Source organism: Haliotis asinina, chromosome 16 (genome assembly GCF_037392515.1).
Source record: "Haliotis asinina isolate JCU_RB_2024 chromosome 16, JCU_Hal_asi_v2, whole genome shotgun sequence".
Lineage (NCBI taxonomy): Eukaryota > Metazoa > Mollusca > Gastropoda > Lepetellida > Haliotidae > Haliotis > Haliotis asinina.
Window position 1 is genome coordinate 35,874,752 of NC_090295.1, and position 19,993 is coordinate 35,894,744.

At 38.2% G+C, this 19,993-nt stretch overlaps 1 protein-coding gene across 1 annotated transcript; it reads left to right on the plus strand.

Annotated features, from left to right (window-relative positions):
- The first annotated feature begins 444 nt into the window (after window positions 1–444).
- LOC137268056 (protein RCC2-like) lies at window positions 445–19,100 on the plus strand. The gene is made up of 11 exons (XM_067802558.1): window positions 445–707; window positions 2,724–2,814; window positions 5,818–5,958; window positions 8,718–8,849; window positions 10,276–10,364; window positions 11,024–11,138; window positions 12,043–12,209; window positions 12,901–13,081; window positions 14,139–14,244; window positions 14,712–14,784; window positions 15,443–19,100. The coding sequence occupies exons 1-11, from the start codon at window positions 546–548 to the stop codon at window positions 15,614–15,616; spliced, it is 1,431 nt and encodes a 476-aa protein (XP_067658659.1). The 5' UTR covers window positions 445–545; the 3' UTR covers window positions 15,617–19,100.
- Window positions 19,101–19,993: the final 893 nt, after the last annotated feature.

Sequence of the window (19,993 nt, forward strand, 5' to 3'; positions counted from 1 at the left end):
ACGGTTATAAGGAACCAGTAAATTGAGTTTGTTAACTGTAGCTCGCTCTAAGCATTTCGAATAAAACATGGAGGAACTGGCAGAGACCAAATAGTATAAAGATTGAACGCTTCATTATACCCGTTGACATATTTATGTGTTCGTAATACATATTGTAAATATATATTTATCATCTCCAACATGATCCCCTTCCAACTGTAACGCGATGCTGTCGTTATAAAACAAAACTCCCTTAAATATAAAACATATTGTGAAAATCACGTGCTGCCTCTGAGCTTCAGGACATGTTATTTGATTCCATGGCAAAATGCTGCCAGCATCAGTTGTATGCTTGTGATTTGTTCCTGACTAGGTTCCGTCTACATTGCGGTTAGTATTCTAGTATGATTATTTTACGCGCGTTTACACGGCCAACCAATCAGGACGGTCTCGAGCACGTGGCGCGAGATCGCGAAAGTGCGAGAGTCCATACCATTGCATGATAAAGGGTTTCGCGGTTTTTGTTGACGATTTGACAAATACAGTAGCTCTTACAAGCTGCCGACATGCCTCCAAAGAAGCGAAATCCAGAGGGTGAGGGTAAAGTACAAGTAAAGAAACGCAAGAAGAAGAAGAACAACGACGATTCTGACGATTCCGATAGCGACCACGGAGCTGGAAATGGAGCGACACCGCTGAACAATGAACCCGATGATGACATCGATATCGTAAGAAAACATTAAATATCCACCTTTCAATCCATCACATATGTTTTGATTGGTCGGACTCGGGTTATATTCCGTAATGTGTCGATCTCGTATAATAAATGGTAATTTGGCAAGTGTATTGTCGTAGGTTTGAATAACGTCTGCTTTGTTAGAAGGAAACAATGGACTTCAATCAATATTAAACCACGAGTACCCTCCATAAGGAGATGATTTATTTTATGAAATTTGTGTTAGGCAATGATCTCTGTAGGACTCGTTAATAAAAGCAGGTCGTGAAGCCAGTTGCTTTCGTTTAGGGGTGACATTCAGACACAACTGGGATAGTGTTATTGATTTTATGATTTGAGCCGGGCTCTGGTGATGTATGGTGGTTAGAACGGTATATCAGTTGATTCAGTAAATTTCCATGGCGTGTACTCGAATGAACTTGTCACGGCTCAACATAAATCTCAGAGATGACGATGGATTGTGTGACGAATAATTATTTTGATCGGTGTATTGAATGTTGTCATAATATTCTCGTTTCCTTTGAAGAATGAATAACTCACAACCGATTCCTCACAACCAAAACAATGAGAAATGTCAGATAGGTCTGTGGTAGCCAGTGGGTCTGCAACAACATATAAGGAAATATTCTACCCGTTATGTAGCAAATATAATATGATGTGATAACGTTAAATTTAGGTTACTGTATTTCGTCCTGGAACTGATCATGCTGATATTTATTTTTTCTCTATTTTGAGATGCTGTTCCATTGTTTGTTCTGGCATATAGATACAAGTATTTTATTTATTGTTTTACTTCACAAACCATAACTGTTTCTGGTGTATACAGTAATACATTAATTTGGATATCAGGGGTTTGTATTGCATTATCTTTGGACTGAGATATAACCTGTACACATTCATTTGGGGAAGTTTTTTCAGTCGTTTGTTCAAAACATTTGCAGTTATGAATTATATACAAGTACACTTATGCAGTTGCAGCATGTGAACAATCTGTCTGCTTTCATTGGCATTGACCTAAATTATTTCACATATTACTTCAGTCCTGAATAGACACATGTCCAAGATTTTATGATGGTCACTGATTATCGCACATTACCCTCACCTTCATTTCATTCATAAACTTATGTAGCAATCTGACTGAAGTTACTAATGCTGTCTCAATAAAGAATTTAAATCCTTATTTAATTTGTCAGGCTTGGTCAATTGGTTGCCAAATATCATTACGTACCAAAGTGTGTAGATCGATGCTCATCATGCCAATCACTGGATTGTCTGGTTTAGACTTGTGTTTTACAGAGGTGGAAATAACCCATTGCCCGATGTCCTAGTCTAGTGTTTTTTCCGTCGGACAAGCAAAATTGTATAGTGCGCTGTACCGGTGTCCAGTGGACATCCCATAGTTAATTGTGTTGGATATTAAATAATCAACAAGTAAATCAGCTAGTATAGTGGAAAAATTATCAGGGCAAGTGATTTTACAAGTGCCACTGTCCCAGGGTACATCAGCAATTCAAGAATTATTTCCATATGTTTTAACAACTCACCTTGTAAAGGTAGACTTGAAATTGTAGTATAGTTAGACTGTTAAGTGTTTACTCCCTCCTTGGTAATTATGGAGATGTGAAAACACGTATACAATCATGGTCGAGTCATGCAGCTCTTCGCCCATGTGACCCGTGAAGGTCCCGGGGTAGAATAGACTTTCAGCAACCCATGCCTGCCATAAAAGGCGACTATGCTTGTCGTAAGAGGCGACTGACGGGATCGGCTGGTCAGGCTGGCTGACTAGGTTGACACACGTCATCGGTTCCCAATTGCGCAGATCGATGCTTATGTTGTTAATCACTTAATTGTCTGGTCCAGACTCTATTATTTACAGATTGCCGCCATATAGCTGGAATATTGCTGAGTACGGCGTCGTAAGGCTAAACTCATTGGCTCACTCGTGCAGTGCTGCATGATCTCTTGGTTTTTGGTGGGTGAGTGAACTCTGTGATGTTTGTTGCAGACCCTTGAGGGATCCATGCTGAGTGGGGAGGTGCTTTTTTGTGGCGGCACTAACTGGGACTTGATCGGTAGAAGCCAGCTACCTAAAGGAGGTGAGGAACATTTAAGGGTGGGCAGTATTGTCAATATACCTGTTGATAATGGTGCATTCTTTTCAAACATTGTGTCACCATACTTTGTTTGTTTGTAATATCTGGTGATTTTGAATTGTGATTATCTTGTTCACTTGCCAGACAAGTTAAGATGTTTTCCTACCTCGAGAGTGCAAGTCTGATAATTATATTGTTTGGCAATATATTGTAATGTTCTGTGAAAATCCAGTACCTGTCCCTATAATCAATCAAGCATTTCTGTCAGATTAAATTGTCATCTGTAAAGAAACAGTCATAGGTCAATTAGGAAATAGCGAATTTGTTATTAGATCAGTATTTTTGTACTTAGTAGCGTGTAAACCTGTATGTAGTTAGTATTGGAAGGGGCTGTGAGGTAGCCTCATGGTTAAGGCTCTTGCTCATCAAGCTAACACCCAGATTCAATTCCAACATGGGTACAATGTGTGAAACCTATTTCTGTTGTCCCCTGCTGGAATATTGCTGGAATATTGCTGAAAGTGGAGTTTGACTAAACACAAGCACTCCCTGTTTAAGACAGTTGTGAAAGTAGTGTTGATACAAATTAAATATGTGTGAATGTGAAAAGATATTTTCCTCACAGGTTGTATCAGGTTATGAAATGATCCCACTTAAGCTCACTTCCTGGTAACTGATGTCCTTGATAATCTCCAGGGTATATGTTCCACGGCCTAAATAAACCTTCTGTCTCTCTGTCTATGTTCTGATAAATCTCTACCCTGGTTGCATCTACAGCTTGATCTGATGAGTTTATTACCTCCCTTGGCTGGTTATTTATTCCATCAGGTGTCGATGCTGGGAAGTTGAGTGTACTAATCTCAACTCACATTGGCTTCTTAAATTATCTAACCCATTGGCTTGGCAACACAAATCACACAGAGGTACTCTGAATGAAGTAGGAGTTCTTGCATATGTTTTCTATAAGTTTGGGACCAGTCAATTTGTCTATCTGATTTCTCTCCAAGTCTGAGTCACACTGCCAACAAACCTTTATTACTACTGTTACGGTTAAAAAATTGCCGTGACAAAAGGTGTAAGAAATCCAGTGTGAACCAGCAAAAAAGAACAAAGACAAGTCTAAAACATTCAATTATTGTATTATTAAGCAAGGAGAGCAGGTTATACAAAGTCACAAGTCAATTTCACAATACCGATTTCAAATACAATACAAATGAGGCAAAGTTTAAGGCAATGGATCTCAAAATATATAGCAAACTCACCAAAGTCTTGATTTACACAGAAGGGGGGAAACAGTTATGCAGAATGTAACACAGCGAGCAGTCATGCAGCGGTTATGTAGTTCAAGCGGTGATGCAGCAGTTTGATATTCTGTACTCCAGTAAACGTGAATGTGTCCTTGTTCAACACGGCAACTAGCATTTACATATACTGTCATATTTTGACGAACTTTAGAGCACTTATGACCATCGCCACTAACATGGAAAGTTCTAGAACAATCATAGTCTCATGTTCATGTTTTTCGAAGGGAGGTAACTCTAAAGTACTGCCACTTAAATAATTCGTTGTAGGAAGTGTGACCCATAATAACTAACACTAAAACCTTAAATATTGTGACCCAGTTACAACTCCCGCAATTATAATTAATAACAACTCAAATCACAGAAAATAAACCCTTGTAACACTTTAACGATTATGTTTGTTGACAATGGTAATCTCGGTGGTAACGGTGGCTTAGCTGATTTGCTACTGTGATAATGCTGAGCCAGCAAAGGGAGGTAATAGAGCAATAGATGCCGCCAGGGTATAATGGAGATGTATTGTAACGCATTCCCTGGAGATTATCTAGGATGGGTAAATGAGGGATAGTGATGTTTTTATATATATATTGTATTAGCCAGCTTGGCAATCCAAATTCAGACAAGGTTGATATATACTTGCATACCTTATTCCACGTCATACTCTTGTGGTGGGGTTTATGAGCTAAGTGGTGGGGTTTATGGGTTGTGGGTTATGCAAAGATGGCTTTCCTCATACCTCTAGCCATCATGCTGTGGTATGATGTAGGATATATTTAGGATTACACTCTCGGTGAAGTACAAGTTCTTTAGTTTCTTGGTTGAGACCCATCCAGGATTACAACTGATCCTTCTTCTTGTTTGTGATGACAGACTTTCAAACAGTTGCAAATTGATCTATTGTTTCCAGCAGGGTAAAGAGTTTTCGTGATTGTCAGCTTTATTATGAGAAACACAATGTTTTGATGTATGCATGTCACTTCTAAATCACTTCGTTATGTGTAGCACTTTGCCATTGAAAGACAAATTGTAATTTGTATCCCATGATCAAATAGATCTCAATTGAAATTTTGGCGCAGAAAGTAATAACGGTGAAATAAGGTCCATATCATTAAATTCTGAATGAAAGTGTTCCTAATTTATCTGCCAAGATAACTTACTTGAACTAAGGGTGGTGGTTTTAGCTTATTAGTTATGATGTGTGCTTATCATGCTTGAAAGCATGAGTACTCCACATGGGTTCAGTGTGTGAGGCTCATTTCTGTCAATTCTGTCTCAGTGATATTGCTGGAATAATGTAGAAAGTGGTTTAAAACACAACTGGTTCACTTCCTTTAAAGGGGCAGTGGTTAAAGCAGTTGCTCATCATGCCAAAGACCTGGGTTCGATTCCACCCATGGGTACAATGTGTGAAGCCCATTTCTGGTGTTCCATGTCGTGATATTGCTGGAATATTCCTGGAAGCAAAACTTACTCTTTTTATAACTGACACGAAAGATGAAGCTCAGATGAAGTAAGCAGTTTTAAAACATTATCTCAATGAATCTACAAGTCTGCTTTCTGTATTTTGCACTGCTCTCTCATTAACGGAAGTCAACTACTAAGCTGTTGATAGTCGCACATATGAACGATGTATCAGTGTATTCTGCCCTATTTCTATTCTGTGTTTAATGAATTGTGAATTTTTGAAATTGTAATTTACTTTCAGTAAAAAATCGAGGTGGGCCAAACCTGTGGGGGCCCCATCGTATTGCGAGTCTCAAGGATGTGCGTGTCCGGACGGTGGTGTCGGGCTGTACCGGATGCCATTGTGTTGTCATCACTACAGAAGGACAAGTCTATACTTGGGGTCAGTTCATGTCAGAACAATTCCTTCCTTCATTTGTTAATTTTTTTAATATACCAGCAGGGGTTCAAAAATATTTTGAAAAGCCTTCAAGAAAGTAACTTGTCCTGACTAATTTTCCATTTGCCCTGATTCTGTGACACAATGCGTGATGTTAATGTTTACTTGACTATTTATCAAAGAGTGATAATTTCACTCTCTACTAGATCTACTTGATTGTTACTGTGAACTTTAATAGCTTCATTATGAGCAGATATGAAATGAAATCAAAGATTATTTCTACTTTGAAACCATCTAGTAGTCCACGGACAAGTAAGATGCCATTATTTGATTGCCCGAAATGAAAACTGACTTCTTCCAGGCATTGGGCGTTTTTAACCCCTGGCCACTGTGTGATATAGTTTCAAAATATTGCTGTTCATATGGGCCTACTATCCTTTCTAATTTCACTTGACATTTGTACCATGTTGGTCTGTTTGAAGTAGTTTCCTTTTGTAGCCTTTTCAGAAGTAATCGCTTTCGTCAGCCTGTTTATACTACTGCTGTTTTCACTTCTGTTTCTCATCGTCACTATGTTTACATCCATCCCTCGATAAAAAGAATGCAACATTATGGATGTGCCACAAATTAATGGTCACAGTTGTCAAAATGAAAATGAAAACAAGCATTGTGCCAGCTGTATATGATGTTTGTTTGTTAGGAATCAGAACCACTCAAAACATATTTCTTGTACACAGTGTTACAGGCACTGAAGCGAGATGAAGAAGCTGTAACTTTGATCTCACAACCTCAAAATGTCATGCATATTGATATGCCTATTGAATTCTTGAAAATATTTCGTTTTTCATTGAAGGACAGTTTGTGGCCATTGCCATGCAAACATGCATTTAAATGTTTTATTTTTCAGGGAATCTGGCTTGGGTTCTTCAAGCAAATGTTCTAAAATATTCTCTCTCAAGATGGTAACAACATAGGTAGAAACTATCTTTTCTCAAATTTAGAATTGGTTTTCAAATTTTTGTGTGAAATTCTCTCAATTTCTATAATACTTTGCTGTTCAGAACTGATAAAACCACTTTCACATTCTGTACAGAAACCTTAGCCATAACACTTACTTACTAGAACATCCTTAGTGGTATTTTTTAGATTGCAAGGCCAGCATCTTGAATATTGTTCATTTCTTTATAGAAGGCAGTCAGAAATTTGTGAAATTTGTTACACAGTTGAGGTCGAAGGCCAGTATCATGCGGTGGTCATAGTGCTAATATGGCTCTACTTTCAATACCTTATGATAGAGACGCTACAGTTGGAGCATTAATGACCATTTTGTGCAGGTGAAGTCTAGACCCCAGTCTTAATAGATATAATTTTCCTTACCCTCTTGCCACAGTTGTAGCTTCTGCAGTGTTAGTTTGTTGCAGCTGAATTCTGACCCCTCCTTTTTCCCCTCTTTTCTCTCTCTCTTTCTCTCTCTTTCTCTCTCTCTCTCCCCCTCTCATGTGCGACTCATTCTTAACACGTTCATTCAGTGAAACAAATTGGACCCATTTGTCTCAAATCATCCTTGACTAACAGCTACGTCAAGCAGGGGTGTTAATGCTATCTTGATCACAGCGTTAAATTTGATTTGTAATAAGGTGATTAAGCTATTGGATTTTTTTGGTTGGTTTGTCTTTTCTTATTCTAAAACTTGCTCTAATGACATGTTAGTGGAGATTGTATGAGTTTGGTGGAGATTAAGTGACATGTTAGTGGAGGTTGAGTGACATTACTGGAGGTTGGTACTTGTTAGTTAAGGTTAAATGACTTGTTAGTGGAAGTTGAATGACTTGTTTAAAGAGGTTGAATGGCACGTTAGTGGAAGTTAAATGGCACATCAATGGAGATTGAATGAATTGTTAGTAGAGGTTGAATGACTTGTTTGTTTATGTTGAGTGACATGTTAGTTGTGGTTGAATGACTTGTTAGTAGAGGCTGCGTGACATATTGGAGGTTGAATGGCATGATAGTGGAGGTTGAATGACTTGTTATTAGAGGTTGAAAAACATGTTAGTGGAGGTGCAATGACTTGTTTATGGTGGTGAATTATTAATAATTCAGATTAATTAATACGATCATGGAGGTTATGGTATGGTCATGGTGTTTCAGTGACGGATAATTCAGATTTACTAAGATGCTTTTGGCAAGATTGAATGACATGTTGAATCTGGGTTTGTGATATGTGAAAGGAGGGTTTTAGACATTTTGAGTTTAATGATGTGTTATTGAAGCTTTAGGGACAAGTTAAAGAATGTTTGGTAACATGATGGGAGTTGTGAAAGGTTGATGGACGTTTGGTGAAAGGTTCATACAGGCTTGGTTAGATTTTCATAGGTTTAGTGACATGTTAAGAGGTTTAGTTAATGACATGTTATTGGATGTTTCTTGACGTGCACAGGGAAACAGTGACACTTGGAGGTTTGGTAATCCATTAATGGATAGTCTATGGCAAGTTAATGCATGCATTCAGTTTTATGAAATAGGATGAAGGTGATATGATTGTTTTAAAACAGCCATGATCAGTATATCAAGATGCACAAGGCAAAGATTGGATGAAATTCTTCATGGGCAGTGATGATTTGATGTAAAAAAGTTATTTTAAAAATATTCAAATTTGAAATAATATATCCATTTGGAAACCTAAGAATTTGCTATCAGTAAAAGTAGGTTTTGTTGGAATTATTGTGTGAGCACTGCAGGAATTTCCTGTTTTTGTGTTTTAGGTCGTAACGAGAAGGGCCAGCTGGGCACTGGTGATGCAGTGAGACGCGATGTCCCAACAGTTGTGGAGTGTCTCAAGGATATCAATATCATCTCAGCAGCTGTAGGGAAGAATCACACACTATTCCTCACAGGTGGGACCCTTCGTCTTTGTTACATATGTAGAACTAACAATCATTTCAACAGTTTTAAAGGTATAATTTTATAAACAAAACACGAGACCCATGAAGAGCCAGGGTAGAATAGGTCTTCAGCAACCCATCCTTGCCAGGAAGGACGACTATGCTTGTCATAAGTGGTGATTTATGGGATTTGGTGGTCAGACTCGCTGACTTGGTTGACACATGTCAATTTGTCATCGGTTCCCAATTGTGCAGATCGATGTTCATGCTGTTGATACTGGATTGTTCTGGTCCAGGCTCGATTATTTACCAACTTCTGCCATATAGCTGGAATATTGCTGAGTGCTTCATGAAACTAAACTCACTCACAAAACATGAAAAGTGCATCAGAAATATTTTATTCTGTTCAGTAGTCAGTGCCAATGCTGCTTCCCAAAGGAGCATGGTGCCTTAATTTTATTTCTTCAGTATAAAAACATACATATGGTATATAGTTATGCCTTACATTTTAGTCACTGACATGAAAAATTAGGTGGATTTTCTTTCAGATTTGGGGACAACCTTCTCAAAGGGGAGATACAGTGGGAATTTTGATTATGATATTATAATTTTGTTCAGTAATTTAAAAAAAAGTTGAAAGATTGTCCAACCAAAAGCTTTCAAAGAAATACTGGACAAGGCTCATTCGTCTAAGGAGAGGTGCAGTGCCAAGTTTGGTTCCCATTTTATTATATCTTCAATGGAATATCTTGCATATGTATGGGAGGTGCATTGAAAAGTTTTTTTGTGATATGTTTTGTTTTTCAAGAATTATCTTGAGCTCTGTAAATTATCTTACCTCATAATTATTCATTGGATTATTGTCAGATTTGGTTTAGGGCTCTCTTGTTTATGGGACAGTGTCAGTGTCTATTGTGATTTATCACAGATTTTTTGTTCTTATTTTTTTTATAAATTATTGGAAATTTGTGAGTACTTGAATGAAATGAAAAAAAGATATCGAACCTGGTCCTCTTTTGCAGATCATAGGAAATTTGTTTATTGTGTTGCAGCTGTCATATCAAGATACACCACCAAGTTAGCTCAAGTTGATATACTTAAAACCACCATCCACCCACCCAGCTATAAGTGCATTAACTGGTATGGGCATCATATGACAGTATTCTCCTGTGGATTGTTCTGTATTAGGTGTCCCGACTAGTAGATGTAGACAAATGAAAACTATCGGCTCTGCAAACCTGTCTGTGGTGGATGACGATTTTTCAGTGTTATTTCTGTTTGCAGACAAGGGTTGAGTCTTTGCTTGTGGATGACGATTTTTCCATCAGTGTGTTTGATCTCAGTGTTATTTCTGTTGGCAGACAAGGGTCGAGTCTTTGCTTGTGGATGACGATTTTTCCATCAGTGTGTTTGATCTCAGTGTTATTTCTGTTGGCAGACAAGGGTCGAGTCTTTGCTTGTGGAGACAACAAGATGGGTCAGCTTGGTCTTGGCCATCAGAGTCCATCAGTCCCCAGTCCCACCAGGGTAAGTCTGCATGGGGAAGAAATACTTAATAATATCAGTTTCATCTTTACATCTTGGGCAGTCTGGGTTTTACACAATACAGAAATATACTTCCTTTACACACAGATGTGTAGAATTGTTATGGAAAGCACAGTGCATCCTGGGGTGGGGGTACGTAGAGCCTGTAAATACCCTTGGAATTAAATAATGAGGGGACCTTTGGGCTGAATAATGGTGACTAATGCAAGGATTTTTTAGGACAATGGGCCATTTTGTATATTATTAGCTATGTTCGTAATTTAGAATGGGCTACTGCCCTTGTATCAATAGCAGACTTCAAAATTATAATGGAGCAATTTTTATTCTAACATGCAGAATGGCCCATGGCCCCTGCCTTTCCAAATTCCTGATAATGGGATCGAGTGGTTAGGCTCTCTGACTTGGTTGATACATGTCATCGTATAGCAATTGCATAGATTGATGCTTATTTGACAGTTGGCATGCCTGTTCCAGACAAGATTATTTACAGACCTCTGCCACATTGCTGGAGCATTGTTGAGTATGGCATGAAACTAAACTAAATCGCCCTCCCACTTACCTTTTCTGTACCAACTTCTGGGTTTTTAAGTGTGTCTTGTGTGTGAAACAGTTTAATTGTTAAGTATTATTCTTGTTTTCAGATCCAGTACAAGGGTCCCCCGATCAGGAAGGTAGCTTGTGGAGCTGAGTTCAGTATGATATCAGATATCAATGGAAACCTCTACTCCTTCGGGTGTCCAGAATACGGGCAGTTAGGTGGGTGGATATCGCAGTATTCTTAATCATTACCATTATCAGGTAAATGCAAGTTCTTGTGAAACTTTAAAGAGCATGAAATTTGTTTCCAGGGCGATCACTGTACCTCCAGCAACAACAGTAACTATTTTTTAAAGGGATCTTTTTAATCAACACTTTTAGTGTGTGGACTTTTAGGCTAATTATTGCAAACTGAAACAGTAGTTTGTAGTTGCTTTTGTACGAGTGTGTGCCAAAATAAAATTATTAACATGTAGTCCAAATCTTTAGTGGGTTTATGTTTTATTACAATCCTGAATCATTTCAAAATTTTTTATCTTTTTATATGTCGCTGTTTTAAGATACTTTTGAGATTAAGTAGATCAGATCTCTGCGTGTCAAAAACATGCACACAAAATAATATTTGCCTGTTATTATTATTATTATTGTGCGTGAAAAATGCAGGTTTCTGTGCTAATGCAGACGCTGCTCAGCTGAAATATCAGATAATCTAATTTACCTGAATATATTGTTTTTGATAATTCAAATGTCCATGATGTGTCAAATTTGAGTTGCATTAGATATTTATGTAATTATTTTCTTTGATTATAACATTATGTTAAACTAGACATTGACATCTCACATCCCTCCCAATTATCATATCCTGTTATCAGTGAAAAGGTTACCTTACAAAGTCGTAGCATTATTTGCAGCCATAACCGCATGTATTGATGGACTTCATTTTTTACTGATTGTCATTGTTTGGCTGGACTTGTTCATCTTGGAATTTGTTTTGAATCATTTCAATATAGAGTGAAAATATTTGAACTATATGACTAGCAACAATTTCAGAATCTTGGGGGAAGAAAGATGCTAAAACATGTCGTTTCACTATGTTCTCAGTTTTGTCGTCTTCTCATTCTAGGTCATAATTCAGACGGTAAATTTTTCGTCACAAGTAACAAATTGTCATTCAAGTGTGAGCTGGTACCAAGAAAAGTGGTGGTGTTCATTGAGAAGACACGAGACGGCCATGTTGTTCCAGTGTCTGATGTGGATGTTCGAGACATTGCCTGTGGAGTCAATCATTCGGTAGGTTGCTTTCATGGATCCAGCTTTGTTAATGTCTATGACCTTGTCCTTGAGAGCATGAGGTCATCTGTTGGGTTGCTAACCACATCACATGGTCTTTGTATCACTGTCTGGTAGTCATTGTTGGGAGACAAAACAAGGACTTGGCTCTGCGTCAATTTTGGGACAGTGGGGTAGCCTCATGGGAAATGTGTTCGCATATCACATGGAAAAGACTTGATTCATTTTCTTGAATCCCCTGTCATGATAATGCTGTAATGTTGCTTCGAGTGGCATAAAACTGAACTCATTAAAATGTCAAATTGTTGTGTCTGAGTTACTGGGACTATCGTTTCTGAGATTGATTGTCATTTGATTGTGACACCATGAAAAGCAGTGACAACCAAGTGTCCTCAAAGCATTATGTCAGCAGTCTTATGAAGGCAGTGTCTTCAGTGTATGACTATACAGTATCACAATTTGGCCTTGTATTAGGTAAAACATCCTTGTCTGTGTTGTCTTCTGAATCACAATACAACTTTGCATGTGACACTACATCCCAGTGTATTGCAATTCTGCTTTGTACATGGCAACATTACCTTGTCTACGGCAGTACCATGTGTGTTGCAATATGGCCTTGTGTATTGAAAAATCACTGACAATAATACCTAATTATTTTATCTTTTTTAAGCACCCCCATTTTTGTTTACAGTTAGTCCTTGACACAAAGAAAAGAATATTCACATGGGGTTTTGGAGGCTATGGGCGACTAGGTCATGCCGAACCAAAGGATGATCTGGTTCCAAGGCTTCTTAAATTCTTTGAAGGACCCAACCGGGGTGCGTCACAAATCTATGCCGGTTCAACATACAGCATGGCAGTCAGCGAACTTGGTAAGCAGACAGCTGGGACCCTAGCTTCAGATTCAGTAGAAAAGCTCAATTTTGGTATGCCAAGTTGAAAGTGACAGTATGGGAAGCATGAGGCCAGTGGTTCCTTTCCCAACAACATCGTACCAAGAGACATAGGAATGTGTTAGTTGTTACCATGTCTTGCTGCTCTTTATTAAGGGACCAGTGAAGGTCTGGGATAGAATAGGCCTTCAGCAAGCCATGCTTGCCATAAAAGGTGACTCAGTTTGTCGTAAGAGGTGACTAATGGGACTGGGTGGTCAGACTCGCTGACTTGGTTGGCACATATCATTGGTTCCCAATTACGCACACCGATGCTCATGTTGTTGATCACTGGATTGTCTGGTCCAGACTCTCAGTTACAGACTGCCCCATATAGCTGGAATATTGCTGAGTCCTATATAAAACTAAGCTCACTCACCGTCTCTCAAAACATGAACAGTGCATCAGAAATGTTTTTATTCTGTTCAGTAGTCAGTGCCAATGTGTCTTCCGACAGGTGCATGGACTATAATTATGTCATCAAACTTTCAAGGGATTGCAATTGTTGATACTCTGATAACCATTGATGGTAAAAACGGAATAGTATTGATGCATTGATTGACTTTATTTTTGTGGACTATTTATGTTTTGTGGGTTTTTTTTTATTGCTTAAGTACAGGTTTGCAGTTTCATTTATGTTTTAATTGTTTACTTAATCTGGGTTTCAAGTTTCCTGTCAGTAAGAGACTGAAACACTTCAGCTTGCTATTATTTCATATGAACCATACATATATGTAAAATGACCTCTAATGAATCAATTCTAGGAGAGAATAACTATTGCAGTGGTCTGTCGCTGTCGCAGTAGTATAACTCTCTATGCTGTCATTTTCCCACTAGTTGTTTTTCTCATGACAGTCACACCTAGTTGTTCTAAGGACTGGGCGCCATCATGTTACTCAGGGCTAGTCTGGACTTAAGGAAACAATCACATCACTGTATACATGGATTAATCTTGTTTAACCCTGTTTCACCTGAATGGTAATTATTTTTTTGCCAGGTGCTCTGTATTTATGGGGCCAGACAAAGACGACAGGAGAGGCAGCAATGTATCCCAAACTTGTTCATGATCTGACAGGCTGGAAAATACGCAGTGTAGGCTGCTGGTAAGACTCTGTTCTGAACTTCTTTGATGAATTTTGTCAACTGCTGACTCGTTATTTCATTCATGACCCAGTGCTCTTGTTTGTTCCTGCCATATGTATCGAAGTCGCCTCACAGTCAAATTCGTTGTAACCCTATTTATTTTGCTGCACAAGCTGGTCATTTTGAATGGTCATTGATGGTTTCCAAAGTTACCTGGAAGACCTCAGATATGTAAACATTTGGCAAAGTTAGTGGGGAGCCAGAATGATAATAATAATAATCATCATCGTCTTCGATGATAGTAAACATTGTCATCAGCATCCAGTCCCAATGGTACAAAGCAGAACTTCACACTGTTTTGTTTTCTTGTAAGTAAATGTTTTTAAAAAATCAAGTTAAGTAGGTGTCCATTACTGACTGACACTACAAATGGTCTGATCACGGTATGTGACTGGAATAGCACAAACATTTGTAATTCTTTTTTCAGTAACCGCAGTATAATGCTGTCTGCAGATGAGAGTGTCATCAGCTGGGGCCCAAGTCCTACCTTTGGTGAACTCGTGAGTTACAGAAACTTGCTGCTTTTTGAAGGACACAAGTAATAGGCTTAACTCTGTGGGGCACATGAAGATCCGGGTTAGAATTGATCTTCAGCAACCCATGCTTGTTGTAAGAGGCGACATTGGGATAAGGTGGTCCCTTCCCAGATAGTTAATCAGTTATTGATTGTGTTGCCTGATTGCTGGTTGTCTGTATGTGAAGCTAAGACACATCACTTGCAACTGTGTTCCCCCCTTTAAACCCGTGAAGAGCTTAGTTAGAATTGATCTTCAGTAACCCATGGCTATCAAAAGGGCAAATAACAGGATCGCATGATCAGATTTATGGATTTGTTGGACACATGTCACCATATCCCAATTGCATAGAACGATGCTCATGATGTGGATCACTGGATTGTCTGGCCCAGACTCGATTATTTACAGACCTCCACCACATAGCTGGAATATTGCTAAGTGCTGCTTCAACCAACCAAACCAACCCAACCAAACCAAAGGAAACCACTTTGAAATGTCACACGAAAGAATTTTGTGTAAAGTAACATAAAATTCAAACTCACTCACTCACTCACTCACTCACTCACTCACTCACTCACTGCTGTTAATTTGTTTACCTCAGTGGTATTCAAAGAAGTTTAGTACATCAAACAATGCCTTGCAGGGTTACGGTGAGAACAAGATGAGATCTTCAACTACACCTCAGGAAGTCAAGCTGCTAGATGGTGTTCACGTCCACGCCATTGCATGTGGCTACGCACACTCCCTCATCATTGCAAGATGTGACACAGAAGAAGATCAGAAAAGACTTGAGAAATTCCCTGTGTTTACACCTTGACCTGTTTAAGATAACTCGGTGAGCAGGGAATTGCTGACACTGCAGAATTTCATCCGAACCAGTTCTGCGAAATATGTCACGGAAGAGCTGAATTCTCCACTCAGAACTACTCATCTCGACCGAACAAATTTCAAGCATGTCTCATAACTTTTAATATGTCTTGCTAGTATATGACAACCATTTTAAGGATCTTGTACTTTTGGAAAGTTTCTTTTGTAATAGTTTTTGAAAATTTTACAGTGAAGAATCTAAGTATGTTTATACTTAATATCCAATTTGATCATGTTGTTTACTGACGTTTTTCTCAAAGTGTTTTGTTACAAGGTGTCTAGTATCATTACTTAGATATCTTCATTCCGAAATGGTTACCATGGTGACAGTTGTCTGCAAGGCAATGTGTATATGTTGAGAATTTTTCAGATTTTGTGAAGGTTGTGAAAAATCATCTTCACTAAAGTGCTGTTCTAAGAACAAGTGAAAAATTGTATAAATACTAAGAAAAGACACAACATGGGTTTATGATAACTCTGGGACCCACACACACCAGGTTATTAAGTTAATGATAATGATTTGTTGAACATCTTTAAGAACTGGTGATAAGTGTTCTTGTTACGGCACTTGTAGGTCACATCTAAGACTTTGGCTCTAGATAATACAGGGCTCGATTTAATAACTGTCTGTATAAAGTAAGCACCAATGTAGACCTTTATTGAAAAATGCAACAAAATGTTTGTCAACATGCATTACATGTAACCTTTATGCGGCTGTCAGACACGTTTGAGAGTGTGAATATTTCAACAACTCGCCACCAACACCATTTTCAGAATAGTCTGACTGTTGTGGAGAAATAGTATTGGTCTTTATTCTCACCAACTTTTCTCTCAAAACCTACTTGTCAAAACCTGTGAGGTGTTATCAAACTCAAGTTGTTCAGGAACAACCAATTGCAGTCAAAGAAATGATTACGAGACATGAGACTCAAATGACATGAAAGTTTGACAACTGCTACAGGTAATAAATTGCTGTGACAAAAGGTATGAGGAATCCCCCATTAACCAGCAAAATGTAATGCAGACAAGTCAACAATATTCACAATATATAGAACAAACAATGAGCAAGTTACAATGAATCACAATACAGGTTTCTAGTACAATACAATCTAGTACAAGTGACAAGTCTAGGGTAATGGGTCACAAATATAAGATATTAACTCTCCAGAGTCTTTGCATCTACAGTGAGACCTGATATACTAAATGGAGCTCGTTTACACAGAGACCGATTTGGCACAAAGTGTCAATCATGAATGTGGGTCAGATGATGTTGACAAACAGATGATGAAAGGCAGATGTCCACAACTCCAGTATAATTCCGAAGTCCCTATGTACCTGTCAACAACAAGCTTTTATATATACTGACACAGATTCTTGAACTTTCAAGCAAAGCGTGACTGTTTAAGTATTTTCTCATAATCGTCTCGATCGGCCTTGTGTTGACCACCAGTCAAAACATATACGTAAGCAAAAGATTGCCTCCAGGGAGACAACTCTGAAGCGCTATTTTCAAAGGTGTGCCACTAAAATACTGCATCCGTTGAACATATATGATGTGAAATGTGGCCCATATTAACTGTGGCCTAATCAGTGATTATACAAATTAAAACAACACGCCTTTGTAAAAGCACAGTTTGACAATTTTAAAAAATTTAAGACGTTTGTGGAGGTCGCTTTTCTCTTCCAATCAACGGAAGTCTTGAAATACATTTGGGGTGGCGGGGTAGCTTAGTGGGTTTGAATTCCCACATGGATACAGTGTTCGAGGCTCATTTCTGCTGTCTTCATGATATTGCTAATATTGCAAAAAGTGGTGTAAATCAAAACTCACTCCTTAAGTCGAGCCCTGTAATTGTCTGTTAGAAGAAACACAAGTATTTTGGTTTCTGGTGCCAGTTACCAGGCTGCACCTTGATTCCAAGACTGGTTATATGTACCTGGATTTTTTTTTTGAAGCAATATCAAACAAAAGAATGTGTCAGATTGTTACGCCATGCAGTGCTCTATGATTTGCTTTGTTCCAGAAAAGAATTCAAAATCTGTATGAAATACTTAAGACTTCACACATTCGTATACAACAAATGTCTAGTTTCTGCAAGTACACATCTGTTCAAGGTTTTGTGGAAATTTATGTTTAGGAAGTATCAATCTTTATAATTATGTTAGATCAGAATGTTTGTATTTGTCATTCTGTGAATTTAAACGATATGCTGAGCGTCCAAATTAAATACAAATGCAGTTTGCATGTTTCTAAAATAACATTGACAGAGATGCTCAGGGTCGCTAGTTGTATGCATGAAAATCCATAGGGATTAATGGTTTGACCCTTTTAAGCGCTTGACCAACATGAGCCGCAGACAACTGGATTTGACCAAAGGTGTCTGCCCTTACTGACCCTCGTTAAACTTGGCTGAGTGCTTGAATTCAGTACAAATCAGTCCCTTTAGTGGTGGGATTTCCCTTTTTTTAAGTCTGTACAGATACTATTGCAATAAATCAAATATATCAAATATTTTAAAACTAGTGCACCTATTTGAAGCGGGTTACGTACTCATTGCTGTGCTATGTAGATGATCATCCTTCATGTCAGCCATTTAATGCATTGTAAATATCATCTGCATTCATGTATTCATTGTCTGTTTCTGTCAAGTTTCACATTTGCAGTGGATTACCTTCACCTTGGAAATGCATTACTTCTCTTCTGACTTCGTACAAGAAACGTGTATGTTCAAGATGTGGAAATGAGAACCATGCTTGTTTTGTACTACACCAATTTTTTTCATAATCCTCTGGGCAAAGCACAAACAGTGGAAGGGTTTTCTCGCCTGTCTTGAAACCCTAAGAACCTGTGTGCTGAGTTATTACACACCATATTAGCCACTTGTCAGGCCCATTCTTTTCCCCCACAGAAGTTACCTTTCATATCTTCCTATGAGCCTTGGTTCTAATATGGCCATATTTACCGATCGGTCATCGATGGTAATTGGTTAGCGTAATTTGTTCAATTATTTCAATTAATCAGACTGCCACTGGTGTTTGGTACACAGTCAAGCAGTGGTTAGATCAGTGATCATTCCATGTAGATTTGATATAAAGGATGTTAAATTTGTACACTACGGTTTAATGATTTGACAAGCAATTGAGGTTCTTGTTCAGCTGATGTGAAGTTTTCTTCACTGTTTGCTTAGTTTGTTTACATTTTCAAGGTTTCACATTTGTTCACTCGGTGATTGTTTCCATGGTGATGGTAATCGATTTGAATGTGAATCTAGCCATCAGAAACCTTTGGTGTCGTGTTTACAAGGCATGTTATGTGTAACATTGTCATTACTTGTTAGTTATCATTGTTTTAGCATTTTGGTCCAAAGATGATTTTTGCCATATTTGTGTAAAGGGCATTCTCAAAATCAAATAAAAATGTATATGAAACTGGATTTTACAAAATGTTTCTCAGTCTTGCTGTTCTCTCCCAAGTTGAGCCAGGTTCTAACACAAGTTTCTAATCGTCACTGTGTGGGAGTTGTGTCCGTTTTGATAGAAACGTTTGGGTTTGAATTAGGACTGAGGAGATTCATGCAGACCTTGATTGATTCAGTTTTCATTATTGGACCTTCGATTCGATCGGTTTGATTCTTCATATTAAAAACATTAGATTTCATTGAAGTCTGAGAGTTTATCAAACAAAACATAATACTGAAAACGTTTTTCCAAGAAATGATTGCGGAAATTAGGAATGTATATGTTAGACCCATTCAAACAAATAAAATATGATGTATAAACACGGAACAGCACTTTGGCGATGTCTGCTGACAACGATTCTTATTGGATAATAAGGCCAGTTGTGCTTAGTCTTACTTCTGTGCTAGAAACTGTTCGAGGTGGAGTCAAATTTACATTCTCGCTTTCTGGAAGTAATATACAGTCAAGTCTTGTAAATCCAACATCACCCGTTGCACAGCAAATTGTCAGATTAACCAGGATGTCAGACTAGAAAATTGAAACTAAATTATGTTTGTTCAGTTTGTCAACAACAAAAATGTTGGACAAAGCCGATTGTTGGATAAACAGGAGTCATATTATTGAGTCTTGACTGTATAAGGATATTTGTGGAATCGAAATAGTGATAATGCTTGTAAAATGTTGATTCGATTTTCAATGAATCAGACGGAATTGTTGCAGTGCTAGTTCGAATTCTGTTTTGTCCAGTTGTTTCTGGCTCCGTACATATGTTCTGCCAAGTGGTAGACGTCCAGTGTCACTTGCCATGATACTACTGGAATATTGGTCAGAAATTCTTTTAAACTGACTGACTATGGTGATGGCTGGA